Source organism: Cynoglossus semilaevis, chromosome 20, assembly GCF_000523025.1.
Source record: "Cynoglossus semilaevis isolate Cse_v1.0 chromosome 20, Cse_v1.0, whole genome shotgun sequence".
NCBI classification, from domain to species: Eukaryota; Metazoa; Chordata; class Actinopteri; order Pleuronectiformes; family Cynoglossidae; genus Cynoglossus; species Cynoglossus semilaevis.
Genome location: NC_024326.1, coordinates 12,102,102 through 12,120,976, shown reverse-complemented (window position 1 = coordinate 12,120,976; position 18,875 = coordinate 12,102,102). Strand labels below are relative to the sequence as shown.

The following is an 18,875-nucleotide window of genomic DNA, read 5'->3' as shown; positions in this document are numbered from 1 at the left end:
TACGTCTCCATAGTTGGTGTTACTGGGGGCCTGCCAGCTCAGATCCACCTTCTTCTGCTTTACACTTGATGCTTGACTCACTGTTGAATTCTGTAAAACAACGAGGACTTTGTCTAAACTTGTTATTGACTCACTGTTGAATTCTGTAAAACATAACACAAATGGGAGATTGATTTTTAAATAAGTTTGTCAACAATTTCCCTAAAATAACCCATTTTATGTTCCCCAGACAGGTAATTTGTTTTCCTCCTATTTACGTATTGTATATATTTAACTACCCGACAATATAAAAACACACCTGCTGGTTTTTACAGTGCAGAGCAGTAAACTTGGAGGTGTCGATGTTCGTAAACTTCCCCACAGGAAACAGCAAAGCTGAAAACAGGGACACAGAAATGTACATAAATTATCAGCAATGATTAAACTTTTAATGATCCCATACTGAACTTATTTTAATTTCTTTTTTAATATTGAGATAAAAGACGCGGAAATTCGTTTTATGCCATTACTCTAAGTAATGCTTCTGGGTTTTTTTTTTAATTTATGTTGCTTTAAGATGATTTGTTACTGTTGCTGCTGTTATTGTTGTTTTTATTTGTTTCCGGAGCACCATATAATTTTGTTCTTGAATTATGGTACATGTACTTTGTACGTGATACTTGACCACCCTCTAGTGGAATGAAGGTTAAAACACAGTTAGGGTTTAAAGCAACTGTACTGTTTTCCTGTCTGCTCCTGGCCTGTAGGAGGAAACCCTGGAACTCCACACTGCTGCTCTTCAGCACCTCCACTGTGACTGCAAAGACAAAAGCAGGTCAGGTGACACTATTAATAATAATAATAATAATAATAATAATAATAATAAAGGTTAATCTGTGCCATTAATCTGAGTGTTAGGTGATGACCTGTGATGACTTTGCCTGGCTTGTAGGTGGTGCTGGAGGTGGACAGCCTAAATGGAGGACTGCTGGTGGAGGGGGTAAAGGGCGGGTGTTCAGGCATCATGTTGCCACAGGAGAATGCCACAGAGCCGTTGGGGAAGCACAGGCACAGTTCCACAGAGAACGCACAGACGACTGTTAACAGAGGCACACAGAGTGATGGAGACATCTGGAAGAGACGAGAGATGACAAGTGTGTGTGTGTGTGTGCTGTGGCAGCCAAGACCACCAAATGCTCGGGTAGGAACAAAAACCCTTTTTTGTTTTGTTTTACATGTCAGATCATCAGGATTATAACCAGGATGAAAGATGAAAAAAAGGATAATTATTACTTGTAGATATTTTAATTAACAGCTTTTACTCAGTTATTGCCCAGTGGTAAGGACTTTAGCTGGTCACACATTATTTTCTATTTCTTATTCTATTTTGCTACAAATACTTGCATGCTAATATCCATACATGCAGCCCTTAGGAACATTTACGCTGAGCAGCCATAACTTTCATTCCACCGGTGGTAAAAACGTGTGCTTACCTTCAGTGTGGAGTTGTTGTCTTTTTTCCCTGCTCACAAAAACATCAGCTCCTGTCTGTCGGCCTGGATGTGCAGTGGTGTACGTTCACACCACTACAGTCATTAGTGTGCACTCGTGGATGTGATCTGCTCACGTCGTCACAGACCCTTCCACTGGGATCCCATTTCATGTAACCATGTGGGAACCAAGAGGGAAACTGGTCCTGTTTGTGGCAATAGTTAATCTGGTGCTTCCAGAACAATAATGACTTTTTATTTTATTTTTTATATTAACTTTTATATTAATTGAATATTATCAGTTGGAAACACTCACACCTTATCTGTCTTGGAAAATTACAACAACAAAAAAAACTTCAAGTATTTTCACCAATGACATTTATTCACTTGAATAAACATTACCTGGTTTTAGCATCGATACTTGCAACACACAGGTATATTCAACCACAAACAATAGTCACATTTTCCTTTTCTCTACATAACACTTTTAATCTGATGGGAACTGTTTATTGTTTTTGCAGGTGGATTTGACCGTTTTGATAAAGCTGGAGCTGCTCAATAGTTTGTGCTTAAATTCACTGTATCATCCAGTGAGTGAGACTCCGTGTCCTTTGGTCAACCCCTCCGTTCAACATGGGCCAATCAAAAGACAACTATAAGGTTGGTTTATTTTGACAGGTTCCATACGATCATGGAGCTGTGTCGGGTCAAAGTGTTGACTACTTTCTATTCAACAGTTTTTTTCAGCACAAATCATTAGATGACAGTGTTTTATGTTATAATCAGGCTACTTTGTAAAAAAAACAAACAAAAAAAACATTATTTTAATGAGCAGATGATAATTTAGACAGTAAGAGACAATGACCACAGACTGACCTTTGACAGTAGTGACAGGCCAACTGTTATATGGTCAATTTTATGGTCCATCGGCCATAGAATGCTAGCAGCAGGCGTTGGTGTAGCACCAAAGAGAATGTAGTGTAACTGTTGGTACCAATGTTTGGTGAGGAGGGCGTGGTTGGAAGGGTGATGTCACAGCGGCCTCTTCAGGGTCACGGTGCCTTGCAGGACTGACAGCAGGCCTTTCTGTAGTACCAGTGGGAGCAGAGCTTCACCTTCAGGACCAACGCACAGTTAGCTGTGGGTTTGTCCTGGCAGGCGTCGTCGACTGCTACTGATGCTGCAGGAGCTGCCACTGCTGGACATAAGAACACAAGGACATAACACTTACGAAGCCCACTTTTACCCATTTTTCTAACAATAATATAAATGTTTTCTTAATTATTATTATTTTATATTATCAATATATTTGTTTTTATCTATGATTTTAATGTTTAGATTGGGGGAATTTTAATTTAATTAATTAATAGTATATTTCTGGGGCGGCTGTAATGAATTAATTGTGAGAAGCAGTATTGCAGTTTGTTGCCCCATGTGTGTACATCTGTGTACTGCAGAAACACAGTGGCACTCTGACGCAGTTAATTTTCTGTTAATGAGTTGAAGCTGCATCTGCTGCAACATGGAGGTTTGTTTATTTACCTGTGGCCTCTGTTGGACAGCTCTGGATCTCACAGCTCTGTCTCGCTTCTGGCTTGAGGGCTGAGTCGCAGCTGTGGCCCCTGGTTACCAGCTCTTCCCCCTGGTAACACTTGACTTCTCGAACCTGGACACCGCTCCCACAGGACTTACTGCACTGAGGGGGGAGGAGGAGGAAATGGAAATTATTTTTTTTCTCCAGATAATTTACTGATGATGAGCCATGTGTTTGACATGAAGAGTTTGGCAAGAAAAAGTGTCTTTAAGCTGTAAATACTTCCCAAAAGTGTAATGGTAGACACAGACTGACAGAGGGAATATTACCTGGGACCAGGACGTGGTAAACCATTTGGAGCAGGGCCTCTGGAAGCAGGGGGAGCTGATCTCTGGCTTGTTATTCTGATCACAGCTGCTCTCTGGAAACTCTTTAAACACACCGTCTTCCAGACCCGCGCAAACCACCTGACGCTGCCGGGTGCCTCGACCACAGCTGGCGTTACACTAAAAAAAAAAAACCTGCATATTATTCAAGTTCTTAACTAATCAATTTATTTAGAACTTCCATTTATATATATCCTGTACTTGTGTATTTAAGTACCTTTAAGGGCACACGTACCCCCATTTGAGAACCACAGTTTTGAGGAGCCAAGTCTCCAAGATGAGCGTCACTAACCTGCTGCCATTCCTGCCCCACCCAATGCGGGGCACAGTTTTTATCACCACAGGGATAGACGGCTAATGGACGGAGCGATTGGTCGCACTGCTCCTCTGACATCACCACCCCACCTGACGACCGACAGGTCACAGCACGTACCATCCTCCCCTCGCCGCACACACCTGAACACTGAGGCAGAAGTTACAGTGTCAGAGTGTGTGTCAGTCTGCACGTGTGTGTGTGTGTGTGTCAGTGAACTCACAGGACCCCAGTCAGAAACTGTCCATCGTCTGTCACACGGTGGACCCTCGCACTCCTGACTTTCTGCCGGTTTTGACGTCTGGTTGCACAGTCTCATCTCGATGGAGCAGCGAACCTCTCGGGTTCGAACACCTCGAGAACCGCAGCGAGCCGAGCACTTTCACACACACACACACACACACATATGTACATCAGTTTATTACCACCTTGATTGTTTTAATTACAGTATTTCAAGTATAACAGATGTGTGTGTGTATATTTACTGCAGTATTTACCTCTGACCACTCAGACACCTCCCACTGTGGTCCACAGCTCTGACCATGACACACCTTTCTGTTTGCTGGTTTGTGCAGGTCATGTGACAGACACAGGGAGTCATAGACAGAGGAATCCAGACCTGGCGACAGCATCTTCCAGCAGCGTACGGTACGGTACTGAACACCCTCACCGCAGGTCCGAGAACAGTCGCTCCACCCACTGGTCTCCCACCTGTGGCACAGTGGTGAGGTAGGCAGTCATCAGTAACACTCTATGACCTCTACCTCCTGTAAAGGTCTTTCAGTCATTACAAAGATAAACGTACAACTCCAGAAAACATCTGGAGTTTGTTTGTTAGTCCATTTATTTTGCTGAAGTTTTGCACCTCGTGTCAGACGGTGAGAATGAGGACGTACCGGGGAGGACATTCTTTTCCAGTGCAGAACTCGTGTGTGGGCTCTGGTCTGGTCAGAGAGTCACAGTAACTGTCGTCCACTTCACTTCCATCGTAACGAACACACAGGGCGTAACTAGTGGTGATGCCTTGTAAACACACACACACATATAAACACACAATTCCTCTGTAATTCAACTCCTTCGAGACTGTGTCCTTCTCAAAAATAGTCTTTAGTTCTACCAAACTTTTGTCAAAATACCGTAATAACTGTATAAAGGTACCTGTAGTACAGGTGGAGCTGCAGGGAGCATAGGCAGAAACCTTCCAGCGATACATGTCAGCCAGACTGACATCCTGGTCCAGACCCACGTCAAAGTCATTGCTAGGAAGAGACAGAAGAAAGAACTATTTAAATTAAATTTTTAAACTTAATCTACTATTATGTTTTTTTTTTTAACATTTTGAATTTTTGAACATTTCACATAAAAAAACATGAATATATTATAAACTAGTACAATATTTAACTTGGTATTAGCTGGTGGTAACAGGGGGCGGTAGTGAGCAGCTGGTTACCTTTCTGTGTTCGCTGCCTCCACTGCAGACACCTGCTGCACCTTCACCACAGCAGCAGCGTGTGTCGGAGTGTCCGCCGGTGTTTCTGGTGAGTGTGGTTCAACCAGTGTGTGATGCACAGAGTATGTGTTTGACTGCGTGAGCGAGTGTGTCTGGTTGTATTGGAGCTCCTCCAGGAGGAGATAAGGCTCCTCTTCAGGCAGGACACTCTGACTCCCTGTGGATGGACAGAAGGATAATCAGGAATAGATAATCAATTCAAATGAAAGTTCAGGCTCCAACATGTGGGACGTTACAATTGAATACAACAAATAGTGTAAAGGACAAAGTCAGACGGGAGTTTTAGACAAATGATGTTCACTTGTGTGTCCTGCCTGGAAAAGGGAGGTGCACAGTGTTGTCGCCAGCAGCTGGAGGTTCGATGGAGTTAGACGAGCTCCCTGGAGAAACAGACTTTTTTTAGGACAATACACTCACTTTTAAATTTACATACCCATTAATTCTGTGACTTACGGTAGCCAGATGGAGCGGGAGGTCCCTGCTCTTCTTCCACATCACTGTGGCTGAACACACGACCTGCCACATCAGCTGCTCTGTGCACCAACATTGCCACCAGTGGCGTCGGGGTGGGCGTGATGATTTTCCAAACGTCTTCCTTGTCGCCCTTGTCCTCGAACTTTTCTTGCTGCAGCTGGTCATGTGACTGCTCCTCCGTCAGCATCTCAGTGCTGTACTTATAGAGCGACGTCACGCTCCCCGCGCTGTGGTTTGACAGCCTCACCTCACCCCCTCTGGTGTCTTCTTCCCGTAGCTCGTTGTGGGTGAAGTTAAGGCTGGGGCGGTCCGGGTTTATGGAGAGGACCTCCTCGGCTGTGACATCATAAGACTGGAGGGGCACGGTGTATTCATAGGTGATGTGTGGGAGTTTTCCATTCAGGTTGTAATACTGCGTACACAGAAACCATGGCAGAGCTTTCAAAGTCACACAAACAAACAGAGTTTGTCAGAGTTGTTGGTAGAGCACGTGTGAGTGATGACAGGATGTGTTACCATGACATTGAGGCCGTGCAGCGTCGGTCCCTGTGCTATGATGTATTCAAGCCCGTCAGACAAGACGTTGCTGGGACGTCTGTATTTAAATACGGTCCCTGCCACGTGAAAGTTCTGAGGATTGTCAAACACGGTGTTCCCGTTGAAGAAGAAGTGACCAGCCTCATCTGAAAGGGCTAGAAATGAGAATGAGAGTTATCCTAAGAGCAGCTCAGAACCTCAGTGGAGATGTGTGCTACAGTTTCATGCAGTGGGTTTTTACACCTGACCTTCCTGACAAAACTGAGTTAGCATCTTGTAGTCAGTGCCTACAGATTCTTTTTAGTGAACTGATAAAAAAATGGTACCAACAGGAACACTTGCAGCTACTGGTATAGTCCCGACTCGTACTACACTTTGTGTATTCATCATTTGAAAGCTCCTAGATTTGCTAAAATAGCTAAATAAAGGGTGAGTGCATTTCTATATTTTGACTTTAGCTTCACTGGGTTCAGTGTTTACATGTATTGATTTCATACATATTGTATTGACCTTAAAGAAGTTGGAGGTTCTCACCCAAGATGTTCTCAGTCTTGTGCCTCTCTATAATTTGAATGTCAGTGGCTTCAGCTGGGATGTTGGTGATGAACACGTAACCTGATGGCACAAAAACACAGCGTTAAACCAAAGGGACAGTAGTGTGATCTGAGCTAACGGAAATAAACATAAAACACCTGTAACATAAATCTGACAGACTTTTCAAGCAATGAGAACCATTTACCTTCATTACACTGTGTTTAAAGTCTACAGTAAAAACTGATGCATTTGACGTGAATATTTCTGCATGTGTTTGTGTGTGTGTTACCTAACTGTGTGAGTGCCTTCTTGTATGATCCAGAGACACGTTGGCATGACGCCCCGTTGCCTCCGCATACTCCACATCTGTCCACTCTCCTGCTGCTGAAGAGCTCACCGTCGCAACCTACAGGCTGCAGGTGAGAAACAGAGGTCAAAAAATTATAATTTTTAATTTAATTAAAAAAGTCACTTTAATTAAAGTGAAGTTCACTAGATGGCAGCATTGCAGCTCATTTAATTAATCTCATACTCACACAGTGGTTTGTACAGATAAATAAATATTAATATATATTTAAGTATATATATATTATATATATATATTATATTATATATTACCAGGCCTGTATCGGTATTGATTTACCTGACAGATTCCTTCGATACAGACTCCATGGTATTTTGTGTCGTGGCAGAATGTACCATCGTGAGCAGGTACCAGAAGCTGACGCTCTCCATTGATGGTGGTACATTGTAGGTCACATGGCTTATTGGAGATGCTAATGTAATCGGCTGGACATGAGAGGAATGATTTTTACTGTGAACATACAACAGCTTCCACGTGATTGGACAGAGACATGAAGGTTAAACCGACCTGGGTAGAGAGGAACCCACTGGTAGTATCTTCTTCCAAAGGCTTTGGAGTTAAACTGGGAACACTGGTGCTGTTTGAAGCTAACGTGAGGACTGGGGCAGGGCTGTAAGACAACAGACCCCACAGACGGGACCTGGTTAATGCAACCAATCAAACACAACCTTTTTTCAAGTTGATTGAAATGGGAGGGATTACTACACAAATCTTAATCTTTTTTGTCACCGTCATCTCCACTTTGCACCATACCTGGTCTGGACAGAGCTGGTACTGTTTTGAAGAGCCGACGCAAAAAGAAATGTTGTTCTGTGTAGTCGACAGCCTAGAACAGAGAGGTCAGAGTGAAGGATTCAGTTCTGTTGTCTCAGTGAGGCAGAGAGGAGAAAAGAATCGATACATTGGATTCAGTTCTGTTGTCTCAGTGAGGCACAGAGGAGAAAAGAATCGATTTAAAAACTGAAGGTAAAACTTTAAAGTTTAGTTTAGTGAGGTTCAAGCTCAACCCAATACCAATAATGGTACTAGTGCATCATCCAGTAGTAGTAGGTCTGACTTCAGCCTTTAAATCCTGGAACACTGAGCCATAGAGTCATCAATGTAACAGGTGCTAAATCATTTTGATATTCATTTTAATTTTAACTCCTTGTTGAGGAAATTTAGTAAAAGTTATTTCCGCTCTGTATCTCCATCACTTCACCAGCAGAGTACTGTATATCCAACGTGATCCTAAATCTCTTTGTACGTGTTGTGGTCCTACAAAATTCACCACAGAGCTAATGCATCTGTCTTTCATTACAATGTTGACCCCCTACCCTAACCAGCACATAACACACATACCCGCCCCACCTCAGCTATTTATGCCCCTGTTTCGTTAGTACCATTCTTTTGCGCTGTTTAAAATAGTCAAGTGTGAGAGGCTGCCGGAAAAGGTCAGCTGGAGGTCACCATGCCAAAGTGTAACACCTAATTGGTAGAAGGTGATGAAGGGAGGAGAGTGAAGGGAAGAGGGAAAGAAGTAGTCGAGTTACTTCAGAAGAAAGAAAATGGAAATGATGAGTCGGGAAATTGTGGGGGAAAAAAAAGGGTTTAGGATTAAGTAGGGACGGCGTTCGGAAACATGAAGAGGACAGGAACAAAGAAAGAGGAAAGAAAGGGGAGACACAGCCCTAACAGTAAGCGAATTAATCTTGGTTGACAGAAACTTCCGCAAGTCTGACAGGAGCAGGTCAAAGGTCGCAAAGACTACAAACACACACTGTGTCAACACTACCTACTCTAATCCTGGAAGTAGTCGTCTTTCTTCTGTCGTACACGCCGTGTACATAGTGCACACTAGTGTCTAGTTAAATAAATTAACTATTTTTTTAAACAACACGTGGAAAAAACAGAAATGTTTGGGTTCAAAATGACCTTATTTGATCGGCTGGACATGAGAGGAATGATTATGGGCAAATAAACACATTTGTGGTTCTAATCAGAATTAGTTAAAAGCTTCAGAGAAGATTGAAGTCAGTTAAAAGCGAGGAAGGTGTTGAAGATGCAGTTTCAGATGAAACGAAGGGACAGAAAATTAGCAGCAGATGCTAACTATATAAGGACATCCCCACCAAACCACTATACCTCTGTATGAGACAGTGTCTTTCCTGACTCCTCACTCCTCCTCCACAGCTCCGCGAACAAGAGGACCAACTGGACCACTCCCCCCACCACTGAAAGACCTCCTCCTGGGAGAGAAACACAGACAGAACCAGAGCCAGAAAAGAACAACCTGAACAATAACATCGATTTTAGCTAAAGAAAAACCTGGGTCATAACACCACGTTTTTAGCTTCTTTTTTTTTATTTTTTTTTAGCTAAAGAAAAACCTGGGTCATAACATACCACATTTTTAGCTTCTTTTTTATTTTTTTAATTTTTATTAATGCTGAATTACAAACAGACTTTACCACAGACACAAGTGGAATTTCTAAAATCTCGTCCAATATTGTAATTGTGCAACTTATTAAAATGTTACTACATGTTTCTGGCATTGTCTCCACAAGAGGCACGTTTGGTTCGATTCAAAAGAACTGCAAAGCTGCAGCTGAAATGTTTAGCTCTTTTTTTTTCTAGTATTCTACGAACCCTCAGAAGTACTGTATAGTATAAACATCTGTTCTTGCTACACATGCTTGTACTCTCCTTCTAGGGCACGTCATATAACTTGATAACCCCACGTGTTGCATATCAAAATGTGCGGAATGAATTCACACCTCTGATAAAAGAAGTATTATTTGTTTTTGGCCCTGAAGCTGTGATCTGGATCATACTGCACAAATTAGTTACATAAAAAAATAGACAATGAAGTTGAACTTTGAATACGCTCTAAAAATGTTCTTCTATTGCTGTATTATTGACTCTTGGCTGGTATTGCCTAAGATGTAAAGATATTGTCTGGAGGGGAGCATACAGTCTCTGTGTCTGAAATTCAAAAATAACCCTAAATTTGATGCCTAAATAATATTAACGCAGATCCCAAATCCCACTGAATCACTGTGTTCATCATTAGCACATTTCTAAGGACACTTTTTTTCCGAAACAAGTCAAAACATTGATTAATTTGACCACAGAACATGCTCCCCAGAGGGGAAAAATGACACAAGAAAAAAACAAAACAGATTAGTTAAAATAAAAACAACCATGTGAATAGAAGGCATTACTTCACTGCTGCTGGCACATTAGGTCTGCACTTAAAGGCAGAGTAATGAGGAAGGGCTGTTTTAGCCTTGTTGTTGAACAGTAGATTTATGTGATGACATGCCAGTTGTTTCGTACATTTCTCACTATTTTACTTCTGCTTGATCCAGCTTTACATCTAAAGGACTCTTTGAAGTAGACTTAAATTTTTTCGGGAAAAAAAAAAGAAGAAAGAACGGACCGAATTATTAAATAAAAAAATAAAGTAAATCTGGGGCATGTTTGCTCCCATTTGGCATGTGGTATGAATGGGTAGTTCTTACACAGACACACAAGTTACTGAGTGGTGTTTAATATTAGGAAAAAGGAGTGTAAATGCCGGCGTCTGCAAACAATTGCATGCTCAGTCTTTGGAACTTCATCTGTTTAGAGTTTTAACCATGAAACCTCAAGTCACCCTGACTTAGCTGGCATCTGGCTCTCACCATGTTGTCTTCTAACACATAAAAACTATTAGTTGGAAAGGCAGCACAGTATTAGTGCAGCCAACTGGACTGAACATGATGTGACCTAATAATGTTAAAAAAAAACAAAACTGAAAAAATATTTCAGGTTTTGTCAGATCACCTGGGGTGAATTCACACCAAAGCGTCCACTTCTGGTGTGAATAATAACGATTGATAGATGTTACGTTTTTATTGCATTTTTTACGAAGCATAGTGGGTTTGTCAAATTCTGGACCAAAATAATAAAAGAAATTGTACTTTATATTTATTTACATTTATGCATCAAATACTGACTACAACATCAGGACCTTTTATGTACGTATACCTGAGGGTGATAAAAAAGATTACTAACATGAACACAAGGCCTGGTTTTAGCTGCAGTTGCATCACAGAGCTAAATGTTAGTGCCTGACTGCACAACACAAACCATATGCATTTAGTGTATGCGGTTGGACCTAATTAAATAGTGTGGCTGACATGTGTATAAGAACAAAACCATAAACATAAACTGAAGTTAAGTATAATCCCTGTGGTTAATGCCATTGCAGCAAACCCTTGAACTTTTTAGTTTCTTTTTTTTAAACACACACATATAATACACTTATTTTCATATGGTCTTTACAATGAAGTTATATCTGACAATACATTTATTGAACAATTTTCCTGTGCTATTAGACAGGTTTCTATGAGATTTCTCTCTAAACTGAAGTGTGTCCTGCAGTAAAGTTATAGCCTAATATCAAGTTTTTTGTAAATTTTTTTTTTTTTTTAATTTTACTTAAGGGTATTGTAATCGTTTTAGACCTGTTTTTAAAACGTGCTTGTATATACTATAAATGACACGGTAATACCCCCGGAGTTACCGCTTCCATTAGTGACTTACTTCCTGTATTATTATTGCCTCATGTAAACACACGCTGGACTGCCTACTTCTTCCACAGGTCGTGACGAAGTTTATTTGCAGACGGTTTAGGTAAGAGATCCTGCATCGAGTCCCATTCATTCGGACAGCAGGAGAAAAACATAAAATATATATAACCTTAGCTAAGCACTGTTAATGCAGGATGTTGGATTAAGTTAAAAAAATAAAAAATAAAACGTATGTGCACAACACAAACTAAAACCAAGTCCTAACTTTGCACGACAGTTCGTCGAAGACAACGGTGACAAACGTACCCCAACATATAACACTATCAGTCACATCAGCTTTGTGTCCAGGCTTTAAGTTTAAGGCCAGATTTAAACATAAAACAAACTCGTCTCCACCATGTGGGTTCATTGAATGTGGAGAAGAGCGCGGCCAGTGTGTAAAAATACGAGCAGCAAGGGAGCATCAACATAGTGACACACTGAAGTAACCGCACTACATGGTAGCAGAACACCAGGTCCTCCCCCCTCCTTCAGAACTTCGGCTGAACACGGTGACTTTACCGTGGAGGTGAACTCTTCCACACAGACAAACGGCCACACGGGGAGCTATTTACCTTGGAGGGCCAGGCTTTGTTCAGCGGCAGCAGCGGGAGGAGCAGCAGCAGCAGGGGCAGGAAGAAGCAGACCGGGAGAGCTGAGCCTCCGTTACCGAACATGGTTCATTCATGTCATCGACCAGCAACTATCCCCCCATTTCCACCGCTCCCCTCTCCTCCTCCTCCCGCTCCTTCTCCTTGTCCGCCCTCTTCCACCCACTCCGACCCCCTTCTGTCGTAACCACGCCTCGGCCTGTTCAGAGATCCACGCACACCTACTCGACCCCCCCTCCTCCCTGCCCCCACTGGCCTTCATGTGCAGCAGACCAACCGTAGCAGAAAATTATCACATTGCGTGCATAGATAATGAACATGCGGATTTTTAAATATTTTACCCCTAAAAGATTATATTTATTATTTTACATACTAATGAATGTGTTATAAGGTGGATTATAACTATATTATTAAATATTTATTTATTGCAGGGCCACATAAATAGACAGGCAACCATTTGAACTCAAATTTAGTGTTCAATCAACCTTATCCCTTGCATGCATGAGTTATGATAAATAAGAAACTAATAATACTTCCCAACCTGTAGTATGTTGACCTCTAGTGGTGTAAGTTCTTATTATTATCATTATTTCTAACAATTAAAACCAAAAAATATGTTTAATCTGCATTCAAAAGCATCATATTTGCAAATTATGAAGAGCTTCTCACATCTTTAATTAGATATACAATGATTTTAATCACTTTCAAGTACATCTTTTGTAAGTACTGTTATTATCTTACTGCAGAGAGATATTTTCTTCTACTTATTTTGCATTCAACCTGTTATCAATTCTTTTTTTTTTCAAATTTCCCTAATCTTAATACCAAAAATACCAGACCGATCGATTCCCCTTTTTAAGTTAGTATGCATTAAGAAAGTAGCGGTTTTAACACTTTATTCAAATGATATGCTCTAAGACCTTTCTCTGTCCCTTCTTCTTGGCAGCTCCTTCTCAAACATATTACATACCTTAGCTGTTCCTCTGATCGGCTCATTTCTAATCCTGTCCATCCATTTCCTTTTTGGGATTTGTTGAGCTGAGCAAGACCTCTCTTCTTGGCGCAGAAGAAGGTTACATTTATTGTTTGTATTTGGAGAAGTGATTTGATGCAGGTCTGCCATCCTGCTGTGATGCACTTTAATACCTTCAAGACTTCATAATAGATGAAGAAGAAGTCATTCGAATCATTGTATACAAAGCTGGACATTTCACCGCTCATGCAAGAGCTCCTTCAGTTCTAACTGTAGATGGAGAAGAATAGAAACTTGGAAGAAGAGATAAAAAATGCTGTGCAAAATTTGAAAACAAACAAACAAACAAACAGATTTGTTTTCTGTAATGACAATGACAGATATTTATGTTTGTATTCCACATTTACTCCAAACTTCTCAATACTGTAGAATAATTCAGATTCAGGTATGGCGGATTTGTTATTAAGGTGTTGTGTAGATGGTAAATTATGTTGATGTAAATAATGCATGCTTATATAGTCAATATCAAACATTTCCATACGCTAGAATAAATCATCGGACAATTAAGGAATTCATTAATTCATTAAGTTTAGTTTACGAAAAAAGTAAACACTTTAATTCATTAAGTTTAGTTTACGAAAAATGTAAACACTTATATACATAACTATATGCAATACGGAACGTACGGTTTTAACTTAATAATCAACTAATATCCCGCAGAAATTATTCATCACCGAATCACCATGGAATCCCCTCCCCCCTGTCAAGGCGCCTCATTTTCCCAGAATGCACCGCTCATCGTGTATCCGCCATATTGCCTTCGCCTGAACGCGCTGGCTACATAGTTGACCAACACCTGGAAATGTAAGTGCACCAAATACCTATTTTTGTACAATTGTGTTGTGTTGTGCGTTCGTATCGGTATCTTTACTAGAATATATTCTTCTCGTGTGTGTTTATAACCTGAGAGGAAACCGAAAGAACGCGATTCGGGTTCCATTCGGCGAGGTTGGTCTTAGCTCAATTTTTTTCTGTTGTTTTTTTCCTGTCACAACGACAAATTACGCTCGCCAACCTCCTCGGAGCATTTTAGATAATAATAGCTTATATTTTCGGTAAGCTTTGCAGGCGGGCAAGCCATTGATGTGTCTGTTAATTTTCTGCGATTCTTTTTACAAGCGTGGCATTTATGTGTTCTTGTAATTAGCTCTTTTAGCCTGCAATGTTGACGTTACGAAGAATAGGTGCGCTATGTGCTAGCTATTTAGCATTAGCCGTACGGTCTGAACATGGAATGTGTCTTAAACGTGTTTGTCTAGCGTTTTAGCAATGATTTAAATAGAGTGTAACACATATCTAATACATTGACTGCTAGACAAATGTATTTCACTCTCGGACAATTACTATACCAGAAGTCGCTTCTGTTTATTTTGTGTGGAAGACCATGCAATTTTATTTTAATTTTGTGCAACAATGCACACAACAGAGTGATATTTCTGATGTTGTTAGTGTGCATAAGTAGTTCACTGAATTGCAATGCTTGGTATTTACATGATATTAAAACTATATGCACTTTTACAAATTGAGGAATCAATATTGCAAGTAATATGAAAATAGTAAGTGCTAAAAGAATGACTAATTGATCAATTCTTTATTTAGCAATTTTGCCATGTTTGTGTACGTTCTATTGTCATCGGAGATACATTTTAATGCAGCCTTATTAATTGCTTTAAATTGTATTGCTTCCATACGTTCATGTGCTTCAGATTTGCTAAAATGACTCAGACGGTTCAGACCAATGGAGTCCAACCCCTCAGTAAAACTTGGGAACTGAGTCTGTATGAGCTGCAGAGAACGCCACAGGTAAACTGGTCTGGTTATTTGATGTTGTCATTAATGTTTTCTTCTTAAACAAATTGTCAGAGCCATTTTATTGCTTGGTAACTTACTGTATCGCATTTGTTTGTATACTGTATCGTTGATCTGTTAATTCAAGAATAAATGGTGCTGTCATTCTCATCAATGTGCTGTGTGCCGGTACAGGAAGCTATAACAGATGGACTGGAGATAGCTGTGTCACCACGGTCCTTGCACAGTGAACTAATGTGTCCCATTTGTTTGGATATGCTGAAGAACACAATGACAACTAAAGAATGTCTGCACCGTTTCTGTGCAGATTGTATCATCACAGCCTTGAGATCAGGGTGAGTTGAACCTTGGTTACATCAATGTGGGAACAGTAATGTAAGAAGAGATGAAGAAATGTTTTTAATTGTACATTGTACATTAGGTGGTTCTCCAAGAGCAAAAATTCCTGGCAGTTTTTTTGACAATAATTTTGATGTTTTTTCTTCCTGGATCTTTACTGTTTCCACAGAAATAAAGAGTGTCCTACTTGTCGTAAGAAGTTGGTTTCCAAAAGATCTCTGCGTCCAGACCCCAATTTTGATGCCCTAATTAGTAAGTGTCCTCTTTTTAAGTTGTAATGAAACCAGATCACCAAACCTATTTAATTAATTACCTAAAAATATTTCCTCGTTATACAGGTAAGATTTATCCCAGCCGTGATGAATATGAAGCACACCAGGAGAGAGTGTTGGCACGCATTAGCAAACACAACAACCAGCAAGCCTTGTCCCACAGCATAGAGGAAGGGCTCAAGATACAGGCCATGACCAGGTGAAGGACAGTCCCATTTCTGCTAAAGCACGTTCACACACTTGATCTAAAATATCTTTTAAATTTGTTCTCAGACTGCAGCGTGGTAAGAGACATCCGGTAGAGAACGGGAGTGGAGCAGAAGATAACGGCGACTCCTCCCACTGCAGTAACGCCTCTGTCCACAGCAACCAGGTCTGATATATATACTACAGTATATTTAGTATACATTTTCTGTAATGGGTAATAAGAGAATATTGACGGACTAACGTATCTCAAAGAAGACAAAAAAACAAATGTTTACACAACTCTCAGGAATGAGTGGGCTCCAAAACCTCCAAACCCTAACCCTACCTTTTTGTTTACCCAGGAAGCAGGGCCGAGTATCAAACGCACCAAGACGAGTGATGACAGTGGTTTGGACATGGATAATTCTGCTGAGAACGGAGGTGGAGACGCTGCCATTGATGGAGGAGCAAGTGAAATAGAACTTGTGTTTCGGCCACACCCCACTTTAATGGAGAAAGAGGAGGGTCACAACAGGTAATGTAGCACACTGAGGCAATAAATGTTTTAATGACTGGCTGTTCTTGTAAGCTGACTCGGTTACTTCAACAATCAATGTTTTGCCTTTCAGTTTATTGTTTGAGTGCTTATCATGCTCCATGTTCACTCTGCAGTTCCAATGGGAGCCGAGTATATCATATGTTTAAAAACTGGGTCGCGCCGCCTCACTGTGCGCAGATAGCTACATTTTTCTAAATAAGGAAAACAACACATGTTAGGCTTTTCAATTTATCTGCTGTTGTCTCTACTGGATTGTTAACCTGGTTTAATGTGTGTATCGCAGTAGCACCGAGTTTGTCCCACGCTACATCAAGACATCTGGTAACGCAACGGTGGATCACCTGTCTAAATACCTGGCTGTCCGGTTGGCTCTGGAGGAACTGAGAAGAAATGCTGAGGCCAGTCCTGTGAATGTGGAGGCAGCTTCAGAAAAACAGTACACCATCTACATCCCCACCGCTGGAAACCAGTTCACTGTGAGTGCACCTTACAGTAACCAGTAGCAATGACTTGTCTGCTTGGTCTATATGTCAATATTGTATTTTTTATTAATAAAAAAAATCCATATATAAAGACAGCAGAGTATTGGTGGAGCGGGTTAGTCACCACACTTTGTTTTTGTTCCCAGGTCCTGAATGGTTCCTTCTCTCTGGAGTTGGTCAGTGAAAAGTACTGGAAGGTGAACAAACCCATGGAGCTCTACTTTGCCCCCACGAAAGAACACAAGTAGATACATGATGTCACACAAAAGAAGACTCACACTCCATAGTAGGAACTTTGTTACATGTACACACAAACACATACACACACATGTGTACAAGCACTCAAACACAAACAAGAAGAGAGGAGTGTGTGTCTGAAGGTGGTTGGGGCAAGGTAGTAAAAAACAAACCTTGAAAAGACTCTTGTACAAAGTTAAAAAAAACAAAACAACAACAAACAAATGTGTTTTATATACTCTGTATCTTTTTGTGTTTACCCCATCTTTCTCAGTAGAAGGTAGCAGAGCAGTGCTGCAGCTGGCAGGTGAACCACATACTGTATGATGGACTCCTGGTAACAGTGACTGTAGATCCTTTGGACTCTGTCCACAGTCTCAGTGAGAACACACTGTACCACTATGGGGGTGGGTTGTTTTAGTGTGTTAGTCTTGAACAGGAGAGCCCTCTTATACTACATGAAGTACAGTAGTTTTTTTTTTCCAGTTAGGGGACAGCTCTTCATCGCGGTACAGTTCAGTTGTAGTATATTATGCAGTCATTTTGGTTTGTGTTGAAAGTTATAAACCTGATTCATATAAAACTCATTCATACTGTCCCTGCTTTTTTGACATGTCTTCTGTCCGGATGCCCGGCACTCCAGCAGGGGAGTAAACATAGTAAACAACATGTTGACTAGTAAGCAGGTAGCCATGACATCAGGACGGTACACTGAGAATGGGTGAGAGTGTGAGGTAAAGAAGACCATTTTAAACTAATGAAAGGACTCCAGGTTTTTTGCATGTGTTTTTATCAAATATAACAGTATTTCATGGAAATAAGCAGCAACTAAGTGTTAATATACACACATGTTTATATGTTTCCATATATGTGGGTTTTAGCCTCATTTAGGTATTCTTGCACTTGCGTTTTAAAAGTTTTTTGATATAAGCCTCTGCTTTATTTCCATGGAATACTGTACGGTGCCGTCACTCTGTGACTGCTGGGATGATTGGTTACAGCTCCCCCTCATCCCTGTAAAGGATTAATGGACTGAAGATAAATGCTGTGAATTACTGTAGTGCAGTAGTTTCTGTGTTATCTTCTCAACACACTATTGTCACCCCACGGACACACTCCGGAGTAAACCAGATCAGGGTATTTGTACTGTGATGAGCTTCAATTGGTTGAACAGTCATTAAGCAGAGTGGGATTTGTACTGACAACATTGTGAATACTCTCATGTTACACACAATGACCTGCTCCTGAAAGAGGATTCTGTCATTAAAGGATTAGTTCATTTGACACGGTCAGTGATGGGGCCAAGAGCCACTGTTTTAGCTCTGTTAAAATTTGAGGCACAATTATCAAACCAGCAGCATCTGAGTCATTTTGACAAAACTTCACAAATACTGGACTTCAACCAGGCTAAAAACACTGAACTAATCCTTTAATACAGGAAAAGCTGAAACATGATCCTGTCATTTTTCCCAGTGAACTAAACGTTTAGCTAGAATGTAATCACTGTCTCTTTGTGTTCCATGAACTTTTGAAGCACTGTAATGTTTCATCCTAAAACAACTTTCCTTTTGTGAAGTTGTTCATAAAAAAAGTTTACTTTGGAAAAAAAGGAAATTTGTTTCTCATTTAAA

The 18,875-nt window shown here is 40.7% G+C and overlaps 2 protein-coding genes and 1 long non-coding RNA gene across 8 annotated transcripts; 2 read left to right on the top strand and 1 right to left on the bottom strand.

The window, feature by feature from the left end:
* Positions 1–131: 131 nt before the first annotated feature.
* On the top strand, positions 132–9,471 carry LOC107990144 (uncharacterized). Of its 3 annotated transcripts, none has more exons than XR_003053056.1 (6): positions 132–814; positions 932–1,180; positions 1,991–2,129; positions 4,278–4,431; positions 7,080–7,176; positions 9,294–9,471. It is a non-coding gene; the product is annotated as an uncharacterized LOC107990144 (long non-coding RNA). The 3 variants fall into 3 exon arrangements; XR_001761698.2 differs by having other exon boundaries at positions 7,080–7,189; XR_003053057.1 differs by lacking the exons at positions 4,278–4,431; positions 7,080–7,176; positions 9,294–9,471 and having other exon boundaries at positions 1,991–2,273.
* LOC103396632 (ADAMTS-like protein 2) lies at positions 2,273–12,537 on the bottom strand. 2 transcript variants are annotated; one of them, XM_017042233.2, is made up of 19 exons: positions 12,292–12,537; positions 9,246–9,349; positions 7,875–7,947; positions 7,629–7,761; positions 7,401–7,546; positions 7,047–7,170; positions 6,758–6,838; positions 6,203–6,378; positions 5,666–6,098; positions 5,527–5,592; positions 5,153–5,369; positions 4,861–4,961; positions 4,599–4,725; positions 4,200–4,413; positions 3,926–4,081; positions 3,682–3,852; positions 3,333–3,509; positions 3,012–3,165; positions 2,273–2,667 (listed from the first exon to the last, which is right to left on the bottom strand). In XM_017042233.2, the coding sequence occupies exons 1-19, from the start codon at positions 12,391–12,393 to the stop codon at positions 2,522–2,524; spliced, it is 2,901 nt and encodes a 966-aa protein (XP_016897722.1). In that variant the 5' UTR covers positions 12,394–12,537; the 3' UTR covers positions 2,273–2,521. The 2 variants fall into 2 exon arrangements, with proteins under 2 accessions (XP_016897722.1, XP_008333008.1); XM_008334786.3 differs by having other exon boundaries at positions 7,629–7,731; positions 12,292–12,536.
* A 1,514-nt stretch (positions 12,538–14,051) lies between these two features.
* On the top strand, positions 14,052–18,854 carry rnf2 (ring finger protein 2). 3 transcript variants are annotated; one of them, XM_008334785.3, is made up of 9 exons: positions 14,052–14,164; positions 15,067–15,163; positions 15,344–15,504; positions 15,678–15,760; positions 15,847–15,979; positions 16,054–16,153; positions 16,329–16,501; positions 16,812–17,001; positions 17,154–18,854. In XM_008334785.3, the coding sequence occupies exons 2-9, from the start codon at positions 15,077–15,079 to the stop codon at positions 17,253–17,255; spliced, it is 1,029 nt and encodes a 342-aa protein (XP_008333007.1). In that variant the 5' UTR covers positions 14,052–14,164; positions 15,067–15,076; the 3' UTR covers positions 17,256–18,854. The 3 variants fall into 3 exon arrangements, with proteins under 3 accessions (XP_008333007.1, XP_008333006.1, XP_024921955.1); XM_008334784.3 differs by having other exon boundaries at positions 14,053–14,164; positions 16,809–17,001; XM_025066187.1 differs by lacking the exon at positions 14,052–14,164 and adding an exon at positions 14,205–14,308 and having other exon boundaries at positions 16,809–17,001.
* The last annotated feature ends 21 nt before the right edge of the window (positions 18,855–18,875 follow it).